This window comes from Mobula birostris, chromosome 3 (assembly GCF_030028105.1).
Source record: "Mobula birostris isolate sMobBir1 chromosome 3, sMobBir1.hap1, whole genome shotgun sequence".
Taxonomy (NCBI): Eukaryota; Metazoa; Chordata; class Chondrichthyes; order Myliobatiformes; family Myliobatidae; genus Mobula; species Mobula birostris.
This window is the reverse complement of record NC_092372.1, coordinates 178,578,437-178,593,695: the sequence shown is the minus strand read 5'-3', so window position 1 is coordinate 178,593,695 and position 15,259 is coordinate 178,578,437. Positions and strand designations below refer to the sequence as shown.

General features: G+C 40.5%; 1 protein-coding gene across 4 annotated transcripts in view; it reads right to left on the bottom strand.

Moving 5' to 3' along the window:
- Nucleotides 1–15,259, bottom strand: part of LOC140195451 (protein DBF4 homolog A-like) — a 70,706-nt gene that overhangs the window by 40,772 nt on the left and 14,675 nt on the right. For all 4 annotated transcript variants that reach the window (XM_072253759.1, XM_072253758.1, XM_072253756.1 and 1 more), the window contains exons 3-7: nt 14,288–14,457; nt 10,293–10,487; nt 9,012–9,056; nt 878–947; nt 165–235 (exon numbers count right to left, since the gene is read on the bottom strand). In XM_072253759.1, coding sequence (XP_072109860.1) covers nt 165–235; nt 878–947; nt 9,012–9,056; nt 10,293–10,487; nt 14,288–14,457 — 551 coding nt within the window. The remainder of the gene's footprint in view (nt 1–164; nt 236–877; nt 948–9,011; nt 9,057–10,292; nt 10,488–14,287; nt 14,458–15,259) is intronic.

The window sequence follows — 15,259 nt, the reverse complement described above, 5'->3', positions numbered from 1 at the left end:
TACATCTGCCACTTAAAACTCCCCAAGCAACTGTCTCTACGATTTCAGTATTGGCAGGAAGTCCTGACGTGCCCCACTTGCTTTTTAAATCTGGTTTTAAATTTTAATGCAGCAAAGATGATTCTAACATTAATAATGTAAGACTAAAAATATTCTATACCTACCTCTGTGACAACACTTTCAGGTTCTATGTTTATGGAGGCCGCCTTCTTCCTTGCAATATATGCTTTTATATCTAAAATAATGATGAGGTTATAGAAAATTTAAAAATTTGAATTACAGTCAAACTACACAGATAATACCCAAGGTCAGGATTTAAGGAGCATTCTTAACGTAGGGATTATAATGCTGTCTGTAAGGAGCTTGTATGTTCTCCCATAATCATGTGGGTTTCCTCTGGGTGCTCTGGTTTCCCACCACAATTAAAAGATCTGCAGTTAGGGTTAGTGAGTTGTGGGCAAGCTATGTTGGCACCAGAAGTGCAGTGATACTTATAGATCATCAAGCATAATCCTTGCTGATTTGATTTGACACAAACAATACATTTTCGACGTACATATGACAAAATAAAGCTAATCTTTATGTTTAATGAGAGCACTATCAAACACAATTTTACTCCAATCTGCAAAAAGAAATACTTGGGCAACAATCAAAAGCTTGCTAAGTAGCAAGTTTCATGGAATATCTTAAAAATGGAGGAAATAATTTACTTGAAAGGTAGTAAGCATTTATAGAGAGAATTCCAAAGTTCAAGGATAGAGAGCTGGCAGCATGACCAGTGCTTTTAAAACTGAGCATTTTGGCTTTGTGTGTCTTGGGGTTGCAGGGCCAAAGAGATACAAATATAGATGCAAGACAAAATAAAGTGAAAGGATACCATCCACATAGAGTATTCGCACTCCCCAAGCTACCGCATTTGACAGGATACTGTTTCCGTGGACAAATTCCTAATGCAGAAGGGTAGAAATAGAGTTAGGACAGTCTTAAATATCCAAACAATATATTTTATAAAACAGCATCAGTACAAGTGAATGCTAAATTTTTTAAATTAATAATTAAATATATCACCCAAATATTCAAAGATGTTGCTGGGACAGTTCTATAAACATTTATTAGATATGTAGACTGGTAGTTCCTTTTATAATCTATTCCCAATTACCACTGCTATGAAATGCCAAGAAAACAAAAAGTTAATTAGCCCCAAATGATACAGTAAAATGAATTACTTTAAGAGACACTTTTGTTTTGTAAAATAAAAACAAACTGCACATGTTTAGCTGTGCTTGGACTAAGAGAAAAATGGAAAAAAATCTTCATGCAATTTTTAAATTAAAAGTGTAGAACAATTTTTTATATTGGATTCAAATTCAGTTACATATACTTGACAGCATATATACCTTGACACTCTACTGTGGCTACACTGTCAAAGAAAGCTGTGAACTGATCCCCTATTGACCTAGCAAGCAAATATCCACATGAAACTTTGCCGTAGAAAAGCAGCATCTATCATCAAAGATCATCACCACCCAGGCCATGCTCTTTTCTCGCTGCTGCCATCAAGTAGAAGGTTCAGGTGCCTCAGGATTCACACCACCAAGTTCAAGAACACTTACCACCCCTCGACCATCAAGCTCCTGAACAAAAGGGGATAACTACTCCTACTGTATTTCTGGTATTCCCACAACTGATGGTCTCACTTGAAGGAGTCTTTATCTTGTTATTTCATGCTCTTGTTATTTATTGCCGTTTATTCATATTTTCATTTCAAAGTTTGCTCATTGATCCTGTTTAGAGTTAATGTTCAAAAGATATGCTAAGAATCTCAGGGTTGTATGTAGTGACATGTATGTACTCTGATAATAAATTATACGTTAAACTTTTAAATATATAAGACCCCACAATGAAGAGTGGCACAGGAACACTCACCAATATCAAAGTCACTATTTATCCTTCAACCAAAAATAACAAAGCAGATGTCACAGATAACAAATGTCACAGCAGTACTCCATCAGGACAGACTGAAAATTTGTCTAGTGAGGAGTTATGGGTGGAACTGAGAAATAAGAAAGGCATGACCATTTTAATGGGGCTATATTACAGACCACCCAACAGTTATAGTGATTTAGAGGAACAAATTTGTAAAGAGATCACAGACAGTTGCAGGAAACATAAGGTTGTTATACGAGGTGATTTTAACTTTCCATATATTGACTAGAAATCCGATACTGTAAAAAGACTAGATGGGATAGACTTTGTCAAACGTGTTCAGGAAAGTTTCCTTCATCAGTATGTAGAAATCTCAACAAAAGAGTATGCGATACTGGATCTGCTATTAGGGAATGACATAGGGCAGGTGTTAGAAGTTTGTGTAGCGGAACACTTTGCATCTAGTGACAATACCATCAGTTTTGAAGTAAACGTGCATAATGATAGATCTGGTCTGCGGGTCGAGATTCTAACTCGGAGTAAGGCCAATTTTGATAGTATCAGAAATGATCTGGCAACTGTGGATTGGAACAGACTGTTTTCTGGCAAAGGTGTACTTAGTAAGAAGGAGGCCTTTAAAAACAAAATGTTTAGAGTACATAGCTTGTACGTGCCTGTCAGAATAAAAGATAAACAAGTGTAGGGAACCTTGGTTTTCAAGAGATATTAAGGCCCTGATTGAGAGAAAAAAGGAGGTGCATAGCAGGTATAGACAGGTAGGAACAAATACTTTATACTTAATAGTCACCAAACAATTGATACTGGAACGTACAGTCATCATAGCGATACTTGATTCTGCGCTTCCCGCTCCCTGGATTACAAATCGATAGTAAATATTAAAACTTTAAATTATAAATCATAAATAGAAAATAGAAAAATGTAAGGTAGTGTAAAAAAAAAAAACCAAGATGCAGGTCTGGATATTTGGAGGGTACAGCCCATATCCGGGTCAGGATCTGTTCAGCAGGTGCTTATGGAGTTTAAGAAATGCAAGAAAACAGTTAACAAAAAAATCAGGAGGGCTAAAAGAAGTTGCTCTAGCAGACAAGGTGGAGGAGAATCCTAAAGGATTCTACAGATCAAGTCATCACTTTTTATTGTCACTTCGACCATAACTCCTGGTACAGTACACAATAAAAACAAGACAACGTTTTTCAGGACCATGGTGCTACATGAACAATACAAAAACTACACTGAACTACGCAAAACAACACAAAACTACATTAGACTACAGACCTACCCTGGACTGCAAAAAGTGCACAAAACAGTGCAGGTATTACAATAAATAAAAAACAAGACAATATGCACAGTAGAGGGCAATAGGTTGGTGTCAGTCCAGGCTCTGGGTATTGAGGAGTCTGATGGCTTGGGGGAAGAAACTGTTACATAGTCTGGTCATGAGAGCCCAAATACTTCAGTGCCTTTTGCCAGATGGCAGGAGGGAGAAGGGTTTGTATGAGGGGTGCGTGGGGTCCTTCATAATGCTGTTTGCTTTACAGATGCAGCGTGTGGTGTAAATGTCTCTAATGGCGGGAAGAGAGACCCCAATGATCTTCTCAGCTGACGTCATTATCCGCTGCAGGTCTTGTGATCCAAGATGGTGCAATTTCCAAACCAGGCAGTGATGCAGCCGCTCAGGATGCTCTCAATTCAATCTCTGTAGAATGCAATGAGGATGGGGGAGGTGGGAGATGGACTTTTCTCAGCCTTCGTAGAAAGTAGAGACGCTGCTGGGCTTTCTTTGCTATGGAGCTGGTGTTGAGGGACCAGGTGAGATTCTCCACCAGGCGAACACCAAGAAATTTGGTGCTCTTAACGATCTCTACGGAGGAGTTGTCGATGTTCAGCGGAGAGTGGTCGTTCCGTGTCCTCCTGAAGTCAACAACCATCTCTTTTGTTTCGTTCACATTCAGAGACAGGTTGTTGGCTCTGCACCAATCCGTTAGCTGCTGCTCCTCTCTGTATGCCGACTCATAGTTCTTGCTGATGAGACCCACCACGGTCGTGTCATCGGCGAACTTGATGATGTGGTTCAAGCTGTGTGTTGCAGCACAGTCATGGGTCAGCAGAGTGAACAGCAGTGGACTGAGCATACAGCCCCGGGGGACCCCGCGCTCAGTGTGATGGTGCTGGAGATGCTGCTTCCAATCCAGACTGACTGAGGTCTCCCAGTCAGGAAGTCTAAGATCCAGTTGCAGAGGGAGATGTTCAGGCCCAGAAGGCTCAGCTTTCCAATCAGTTTCTTAGGAATGATTGTGTTGAATGCTGAACTGAAGCCTCCAACCTGATGGCATGAACATTGACTGCTCAAACTTCCGCTAATGCCCCACCTCCCCATCGTACCCCATCCATTATTTATTTATATAAACACATTCTTTCTCTCTTTCTCTCCTTTTTCTCCCTCTGTCCCTCTGACTATACCCCTTGCCCATCCTCTGGGTTTTCCCCCCCCTCCCCCTTTTCCTTCTCCCTGGGCCTCCTGTCCCATAATCCTCTCATATCCCTTTTGCCAATCACCTTGTCCAGCTCTTAGCTCCATTCCTCACCCTCCTGTCTTCTCCTATCATTTTGGATCTTCCCCTCCCCCTCCCACTTTCAAATCTCTTACTAGCTCTTCCTTCAGTTAGTCCTGACGAAGGGTCTTGGCCCGAAACGTCAACTGTACCTCTTCCTAGAGATGCTGCCTGGCCTGCTGCGTTCACTAGCAACTTTGATGTGTGTTGCCTTAAGTCTATGAACAGCATTCGAACGTACGTGTCTTTTTGTCCAGGTGGGTTAGGGCCAGGTGGAGGGTGGTGGCGATGGCATCGTCTGTTGAACGGTTAGGACAGTACGCAAACTGCAGGGGGTCCAGTGAAGGGGGTAGCAGAGTCTTGATGTGCCTCATAACGAGCCTCTCGAAACACTTCATGATGATGGATGTGAGTGCAACGGGACAGTAGTCGCTGAGGCAGGACACTGAAGACTTCTTCGGCACGGGGACAATGGTGGCGGCCTTGAAGCACGTAGGAACAATGGCGCTGCTCAGAGAGATGTTGAAGGTGTCAGTGAGAATCTCTGCTAGCTGGTCTGCACATGCTAAGCACTCTGCCAGCAGTATTCTCTGGTCCAGCAGCCTTCCCTGGGTTGACCCTGCACAGGGTTCTCCTCACATCTGCCACGGTAAGACACAGCACCTGGTTGTTTGGAGGAAGGGTGGTCTTCCTCACCGCCACCTCAAAACGAGCATAGAAGTTAAGCGTAGAGGGAGGCATGACCAGCACAGGCAGGTGCTGTTGTCTTGTAATTGGTGATGTCCTGAATGCCCTTCCACATGCGCCGCGTGTCGCCGCTGTCCTGGAAGTCGCTGTGGATTCGGTGGGCGTGTGCACGCTTTGCCTCTCTGATGGCCTGGAATTGTTTGGCCCTCGCTGTTGTTAGGGCTGCCTTGTCGCTTGCTCTGAAGGCGGAGTCACAGGTCCTCAGCAGCGCACCCACCTCTGCAGTCATCCATGGCTTCTGGTTAGCACGTGTAGTGATGGCCTTGGCCACAGTGACGTCATCGATGCACTTGTTGATGTAGTTAGTCACTGATGCCGTGTACTCCTCTAAGTTGGTAGAGTCGCCATCGGTTGTAGCCTCCTTGAACATGTGCCAGTCAGTGTGCTCAAAGCAGTCTTGAAGAGCAGAGATGGCTCCTGCTGGCCAGGTTTTTACCTGCTTCTGAACTGGTCTGGAGCTCCTGACGAGCGGTCAGTATGCTGGGATTAGCATAACAGAGATGTGGTCTGAGTAACTAAGGTGGGGGCAGGGCTCCGCCCGATACGTATCGGGAATGTTTGTGTAAACAAGGTCCAACACGTTCTCCCCTCTCGTTGCAAAATCCACGTTCTGATGGAATCTGGGGAGCATTGACTTAAGGTTCATGTGGTTAAAATCTCCAGCGACAATAAACAGATATTAACAGACTTTGCTCTAAACAGATATGTTAAGAGCAAAAGGATTGCAAGGAACAAAGTTGGTTCTCTGAAAGACCAGAATGGTAACCCATGCATGAAGCCAAACCAGATGAGGGAGATCTTAAATGCATTCTTTGCAATTGTATTTACTCAAGAGATGGAAACAGAGTCAATAGAAATGAGGCAAAGCATCATGAACCCTGTACAGATTACAGAGGTGTTTGCTATTCTGAGGCAAATCAGGGTGGATAAATCCACAGGGCCTGACAAGGTGTTCCCTTGGATCCTATGGGAGGCAAATGCAGAAATTGGAAGATAACCAATATTGGTCTACTGTTTTAAAAAAAAAGGCTCTAAACATAAACAAGGAAATGATAGGTCGGTGAGTCTGACATCATTTGTGGGAAAGTTATTGAAAGGTATTCTAAGGAACCAGATATACAACATAAGTATTTGGATAGACATGGACTGATTAAGGACAGTCAGCATGGCTTCATGTGTGGTAGGTCATGTCTAACCAAGCTTAGAGTTTTTCAAGGAAGTTACCAGAAAAGCGGATGAAGACAAGGCAGTGGATATTGTCTACATGGACCCTAGCAAGGCTCTTGACAAGGTCCCGCATGGGAGGTTGGTCAAAAAGATTCACTTACTTGGCATTTAAAATGACGTAATAATTGGATTAGAGACTTGCTTTGTTGGAGAAACCAGAGAATGGTAGTAGATGGTGGCATCTCTGACTGGAGGCCTGTGACTAGTGGTGTGCTGCAGGGATCGGTGCTGGGTCCTTTGGTGTTTGTCACCTACATCAATGATCTAGATGGTAATGTGGTCAACGGGATCAGCAAATTTGCAGATGACAACTAGATTGGGGGTGCAGTGGACAGCGAGGAAGGCTATCCTGGCTTGCAGAGGGATCTGCATCAGCTGGAAAAATGGACTGAAAAATGGCAGATGGAATTTAGTGCAGACAAATGCGAGGTTCTGCACTTTGGTAGGACCAACCAGGACAGGTCTTACATAATGAACGGTAGAGCACTGAGGAGCATGGTAAAACAAAGGGATCTAGGAACAAAAGTCCATAATTTGTTGAAATTGTCATCATAATTAGATAGGGTCGTAAAGAAAGCTTTAAGCACATTGGCTTTAATTAATCAATGTAATGAGCACAGGAGATGTGATGTTATGTTGAAGTTGTATAAGACGTTGGTGAGGCCTAATGTGGAGTATTGTATGCTGTTTTGGTCACCTACCTACAGGAAAGATGTAAATAAGTTTGAAAGAGTACAGGGAAAATTTACAAGGATGTTGCCGGGTCTGAAGGACTTGAGTTGTAAGGAAAAATTGAATAGGTTAGGACTCTATTCTTTAGAACGTAGAAGACCGAGAGGAGATTTGATAGAGGTATACAAAATTATGAGAGGTATAGATAGGGTTAATGAAAGCAGGCCTTTTCCACGAGACTGGGTGGGACTACAGCCAGAGGTCATGGGTTAAGGGTGAAAGGTGAAAACTTTTAGGGGAACGTGAGGGGAAACTTCTTCACTCAGAGGGTCGTGAGGGTGTGAAATGAGCTGCTAGCACAAGTGGTGCATGCAAGCTCAATTTCAATGTTTAAGGGAGTTTGGATAGGTACATGGATGGTAGGGGTATAGAGGGCTGTGGTCCCAGTGCAGGTCAATGGAAGTAGGCAGTTTAAGTAGTTTTGGCATGGATTAGGTGGGCTAAAGGGCCTGTTTCTGTGCTGTATTTCTCTATGACTCTAGTTACATGTGTAAGTAATGCCCTCATCATTTAAAATATATGTTTAATAATAATTTATCTCAGTCACAGGTCAATATTTGTTACCTAGTTGCCTTAAAGTCAGTTTCAAGGTTAGTAGTTATAGCATCCTTCGTGTTTACCCATAATCACCATATATAATTGCCTCTACCTTCACTTCTCATATTCCTTTATGCCTATTTGGCCCATCAAGTCAAAGCTGATTCAACAAGTATTGCCATCTGTGTCATTCCTTCATGTTTTCCCCTAGATGCAGATGGCATAACTTGCTAGCCCAAAGCATTCTAAAATTCATCAGGGTACTGTACATGGCGGTTGGGCTTCCAGCAGCAGTCAGTCCTACTCTATGCTTTTTAAAGTGTTAAAGTTGTAATGGCAATTGGAATAGAATTTTACAAAATAAACTTAAGAGCTGAAGCTTATGTTAAAACATTAAACAGGATTAAAAACATTAAACTAAGCAGAAATATTTTAGACAATTTACTTCCTCTTTGCCTCTAAATCTGCCCTTCCACAATCCCTACTAAAATCTTAAACTGGTGCAAAAAAACCCAAGAAATAATTCTCCAGCAAAAAGACTAGGGTATACTACTAAATATTTTTTTCATGGGAAGCTCAGCAGTGGAGCAATTAGCAAAATCTCTTTCCAAATCTGTCAGTGATATTTCCATATGTAAAAGCACATGCTCAGAAAACATGAACTAATCAGCCTTTTTAAACACCCTTGATTCTGTTCAATTCCATCAACATTAACAAGATTTGACTCATTACATGAATCTTCAACAGTAAGTGAACATTTCAACTATCCTTTCCCAGTTATCATGCTAACCATTACATCTTATGGGCAAATCTCATTCGCAATAATTTTACAGCCTGTGCTTGGTTCATAGTTCATAGATATGCAAAACAACACTGTTCTTTGGTTTACAGGTTTTTGTGGCCTTTCTGAACCAATTTTATCTTCCAACTTGAGATATTGTGCTCAACATTTGCATGCATATAAAATTTGTGATTTCTAGCCAATTTCTTGCCTGTTATATCACATCCTCCATAAACAAACTGATTTTCTTACTAGGCTGCACATCACCCCCTCAGATTGTGAAAGAAAACTGAATTTGAAAAGCAGATTTAACAAAAGCAATTGTAGATTATTAACTAACATTCAATAGGTGTCTCATTGAAATAAATCGGAAATGCCACTCTTAAAACTTACCTCTTGCTTTAACATTTACTTTTGAATTCTATCCTTTCTGGAATTTAAATTAAATTTAGAAAGCCATGCATGTGTCTTCTTAATTGAGCACTTACCTGTTCCTTAATAACTTTTTTTACTAAGCTTTTTCCTCTGCTAATCTGTCAAATTAAACAAAAACAATTTTAAGGTATAGATCTCTAATTTTTTGATGAGCCAATAAGAATGACTTCAATAGCAAATAATTCTAAAATCTGACAATTAGATTTCAAAATATTACCAATAAGTTAGTTAAATTCAGACTAATTCAACATGAATCATTGATACAGAACAGCTTTTCAATTTATTAAAATAAAAAGCAACTAGTTTTTTTTGTGGATCCATTGTCATTTTGCACTACAAGGAAAAGAGGTTGGAAGATAAAAGAGACATAAAAAGAAAGGGTGTCAGGACATACTGAGGTGAGCCGAATCTGTGAAAAGAATGATATTGACAACCAGCAGATTGAAGGAATTAGGGTAAAAATTGGCACCTGTGAGCTCTTTAGATGGAGACAATAATCATAAAAAATGTAAAATTTTAAATCATTGGAAATCATACAGAAAGCAATGAGAGAAATGACTTGCATTGAAGATTGTGACCTAACTGAAGATGGTGTAGGGTCTCAAAGCTCTTTGCAGGAATAATGACCAATAAAGTTTGAGACTGAACAATGCAAGGTGTTATTAGGGCAGGTGTTCAGTAGATTGGTCATCTTGAAACCATTATCAACAATGTAGTGATTTAATCCATGAGTGATCAAATGATCAGAGCACTGTAGGATTTAGCAGAATAAATCCTAGAGGTAGAGAGATGGAAAGTTATAGTGAGATCTGAAAATAGAAATAAAAATTTTATAATTATGCTGAGATACACAACACTGCAAAATCTGAGCTTGCGAACTTGTAGATAATTCTATTCTAATACTCCAGGCTATGTACTAATCTTATCCTTTTATACTTGTAATTGATTTACCACAAATAAATTGTATTAAATTAGAAATACACTTTAAATATTGCTTCCTAAAATAACCAATTTGTGATACAGGTCCACCTTCACTAACCTGGCACCATTGGGACCTGAGGAGTGTCGGATTAGTGAAAATGCCAAATTACAGAAGGATCACATTAAGCAATAGCTAACCTTCACTAATCCGGCACCATTGGGATCTGAGGAGTGCCAAATTACAGAGGGATCACATTAAGTATAGTCAGTGCCGGATTATCACAGAAACTGGATTACAGGTAGTTGGATTAGTGAATGTCGACCTGTACATAATTCTTTAAATTTTGCCTGAGCAAACATTTCATTAAAACTAGTACATTTACTCAATTTGAGGACCTATAACCTGTACATACCGTTTCCAATGTTCTATGAGAACTTCCTTCATAGCTTTCTCGCCGACTGCTTGGATGAGGAGACGTGTTAACAGTGTTCTGAACTGAATCTGGGCTTGGGACTGGAGAGTTTTTGCCTGGAGTTTGGGCAAATTTGGCCTCACTTCTATTAGAAATGATGTAATTAATATCTTTGCTAAGAAACTTCTCAATTGTCTGTATTAAAATAAAACAAGAGAACAAGGCATTAGAAAAGCCCTATTAAAATTAAAATGCACAAAAGTATACTGTTTAATTCCATATAGTTTATTTTATAAAGAATGTATGGTTTCTATCTTCAAACCAAAAAATGCCGCATTACTGAAGAATACTCCGACATTTTGAAATTTACATTATGGTTTGTAGATATTTGCTTTTAAAAAAATCTGAATCATCTCACAAGATAATATCTAAAAATGCAAAACATTTTGGCAGGACTGATTTTTACAGCTTTGGTACATTGCACCACTGAACCGCGGAAATCAAATTAACACTGATTATCCCACATGGACTACTACAGTTATGATGTAGTTGCCAACCATGGACTATGACAATGAATCAAATAATTTTTTAACATTCAGATCAAAGGAAGATCAGGGATGAGAAAATGAGAGAGAGAAAAAAAACTTTTCAATGCAACATGGCTAATTACATTGCTAGGTACAATATTGCTAAAGATTTGTAGTGGGTGTGAAGGAAAGAGTATCTAGGATAGCTTTCTTTATTAGTTTCTTTTGTAACTGTTTTGCTGCCAGCTGTTCCTTATTCATAATACAGTCTGTTCAGAATAGAACAGAACTTTATTATCATTTCTCCAGACGAGATTGATGTGCTACTCCAGTCTGTGCAAAATGGTTATTTACAATGCATATGGTACAGCCTAATTGTAATATTTATAAGCACCATAACACTCAAAGGCCATTGGCAAGACAGAGGACAGCATTATTCAGCTGCAAAACAGTCCTCAGGAAGAAGCTGGTTTTCAGTCTTGCTGTCTTGGCTAAGATGCTTCTGCAACATTGTAGAAGCCATTTGGGATGGGATGGGTCTTTAATGATGTTACGAGCGTGTCATAAGCATCGAGAATTGTAGGTGTCTGCAGGTCCAGTAGTTGAGTCCCAGTGACATTCTGAGCCATCCTAATCATCCGTTGGACTGCTTTATAATCTGTCGTACTGCAGCTAGAGTATCACATTGTCAATCCATATGTCAGTATGCTCACTCTCGCACATCGATAAAACTTGGCCAGCAATTTTTGGGGCAGTTTAGCTCTCCTTAAGCACCTCAGGTAGTAGAATCACTGTTGTTCCTTTTGTACTATTGAGGTTGTGTTGACAGACCAAGAGAGCTCCTCGGTGATGTTCATCCCCAAAAACTTGAAACTGGAGACCCTTTCCACTACCTCATCATTTAAAAATAGTGGGGGTTGTTCAGCACCTCTCCTCTTCCTGAAGTCAATTATAATTTCTTTTGTCTTCTTGATGTTGAGTGATAGGTTGTGGTTCCTGTACCAATTAGACAGTTTCAGCACCTCCTATGTGCAGATTAATAATTGTTTGTGATTAGGCTAATCACAGTTGTGTTGTGTGTAAATTTGATGATTGAGTTTGTAGAATGAGCATGAGTGCAGTCATAGGTGAAGAGAGAGTAGAAAAGTGGGCTCAGCACACAGCCCTGCGGGCATCGGTGTTCAGAGTTGGGGGTGGGGTGTGCAGGTTGATGTGCACTTGCCTAGTTTCATCATCTGGGTATGATTCGTGTGGAGGTCCAAGATCCAACCGCGGGTTGATGTGCCAAGACCTAGAATGTGGAGCTCGACAGTCAGCATGTTTGGTAGCACAGTGTCAAAAGCCGAGCTGTTATCAATGAAACGCATCCTAACATAGGTGTCTTTGTGCAGGTATTCCAATTCAAGACAGCATGAAGGGTGATAGAAATGGCGGCTTCAGTTGATCGATTCGCCTTATAGGCAAAATGGTGCTGGTCCAAGATAGACAGGATTATGTCCATGATGTGGGACATGACCAATCTTTCCAAGCACTTGGCAACTATGGGAATGAGTGCCACCTGTCTGTAGTCATTAAGACACATTGCCACTGACATCTTAGAGATTGGTATGACGGTTGCTCTTTGAAGCATGCCAGAACCGTAGCCTGGGGCGACAAGAGGTTGTAAATACCAGTCAGAACTTCCGCCAGCTGGTCGGCATAGCCCCTCAGGTATGCCACCTGGCATTGTTGCTCGGCATACAGTGACATTACAAAGCACACGCCTGTAATGTATGTTCAGTTTCAGCACAGTTCCTCCACCCAATGTTAAGGCTCTCATCACTGGTTCATTATTGTCCTTATCAAAGACCTATATGGCAAAGAGTCTTGTTCTCTCCACATTTCCAAATCTGCCAACTACAACATATTGATTTTTAATATCTCCTGGTTCCAATGAAAGATCATTAATCTGAAATGTTAAGTGCACAGATACTGCCTGACTTGTTGAGAATTTTCCACATGCCTGTCCTCACCCCATCCTCCCACAACCCCACCAGGGATAGGGTGCCTCTTGTCGTCACCTACCACCCCACCAGCCTCTGCATCCAGAACATAATCGCCACCTCCAAATGGATCCACCACCAAGCATATCTTTCCCCAGCCCCCCATTTTATGCTCTCCGCAGGGATCACTCCCTACGTGACTCTCTTGTCCATTCATATTTCCCCACTGATCTCCCTCCTGGCACTTCTCTTTGCAAGCAGAACAAGTGCTCCAACTACCCCTACACCTCCTCCCTCACTACCATTCAGGGCCCTAAACAGCCCTTCCAGGTGAGGCGACATTTCACCTGTGAGTCTGTTGGAGCCATCTATTGCATCCAGTGCTCCCGGAGTGGCCTCCTGTAAGACCTGATGTGAATTGGGAGACCGCTTCCCCAAGCACCTATGTCCCGTCCACCAGAAAAAGAGGGCTTTCCCAGTGGCCTCCCATTTTAATTCCACTTTCCATTCCCATCCCAACATGTCCATCCATGGCCTCCTCTACTGTTGCAATGAGGCTACACTCAGGTTGTAGTATAGCCTCAATCCGTCTGGGTAGCCTCCAACCTGATGGCATAAATATCAATTTCTTGAACTTCTGGTAATATCTCACCCCCACCTCACTTCTCTGTTCTCCATTCCCCTCTCTCACCTCTTCTCTTAGCCTGCCTATCGCCTCCCTAGTGCTCCTGCCCCTTTTTATTTCTTCCATGGCCTTCTGTCCTCTTCTATTAGATTCCTCCTTCTCCAACCCTGTAACTCTTTCACCAATCAACTTCCCAGCTCTTCATCTCTACTTCCCCCCTCCCAGTTTCACCTATCACCTTGTGTTTCTTCCTTCACCTCCCCCCAATCCTTTTGTTCTGACTCCTCATCTTTTATCTCCAGTCCTACTGAAGAGTCGCGGCCGAAACATCCACTGTACTCTTTTCCATAGATGCTGCCTGGCCTGCTCAGTTCCTCCAGTATTTTGTGTGTGGTGTTGAGTAATCCCCACATTTTCTGGTTTTTTATTTCAGATTTCCAAAATCTGAAGTTCTTGTTTTCAGTTAAAAACAGATGTTGGTCAAGGCCTCATGTAAACAGCTATCAAAAATGCCAGAAAAAAAGGCACTTCAAATTTAGCAGAATGAATACCAATTACACTTCGGCATTAGCCCTGGAATCAGACTGATTTCAACACAAAATATCATAAGTGTATAGCCAACATGAACAAACAATACAACGGGAATTATTTTCTAAAAATCACACTAATTTAACCTCTACTGCATGCCATGAACAAAACCTTGTTGCTTTATTCAAAAAAAAACTCAAATTACATTGCTTACTAATAGAAAAGTAACATTATAATTTACAGAACAAGCTAAGAGGTAGTATTTATAGGTAAGGGTGTTAAAGATTGCAATCAATTCTATAAAAGTAATTATTTTTGAAATTATGAACTTACCCCTCCTAGATCTTGTAAATCCCTTTCTAAGTTCTCTGTATGCTTATTAGAAGGCAGGTCAAGGTAAAAAATTTTTCCAGTAAAAGGCTTCACCTTGATGTCCACTACTTTATTACCGCCTCGCTGTAATACTTTTAGTGTTCCTTTACTTCTTCCTGATATTCCATGTGCTGCGATAATATATAACAAATTATATAATATATAATTAATTACATTATAATTGCTATTTAATATAAATAGCAATTTAAAAAATACATTAACAGTAAACTGTAACAAGATATACACCCGTGCTGTGAATCCCAACACTGGTTCCAAACAAGACAGCTTATTATTTCAGGAAAGATTTCATATAGCCGAAGAAGTTTGTATTTTTCAGAGCACGTTTCTGAAAATCTCAGAAGAAACGGAGAAAAAGTTAATTTGCCATGGTTTCATGTATTAATGAATGGAGAACAATAACTTAAAAATAAGAGAGAGAATATAGTTTTTCATAAGTGAAAATAAATTTTAATGGTTTCAAAGATTACTGACAAACCTTTAACTTATCTACACCCCGCCCACCAACAAGACATACAAAAACAATATATAATGCATCTCAGTATTCCGGTACAGTAGAGAACCAAAGGAATTTTGGAGTCTAAGTAAATTTATTAATAGTTGGCAGACAGAAAAAGAATGGCAATCACAGTTCAAATTTTCAATTGCCTTTTTTTATCTTGAATTGGGCGAGAGGTGCAAGAACAAAGAAGTGAATGTCTGCTTTAGTTACATAGTCCTCATTGAAGCCCATGTGTGATAAATTAACTATGAGGGCATTAATCGGATTGAGATATTTAAAATTCTAAAAGATTTCTAAAAGTAGATATTAAGAAATTATTTCCTCTGCTGAAGCAACCAAAAAGGAGGAATAATTTTAAAACCAGAAGGAAGTCAGTTATTCACTTTTCTTCTGCACAGTGCAAGAAAACTGCA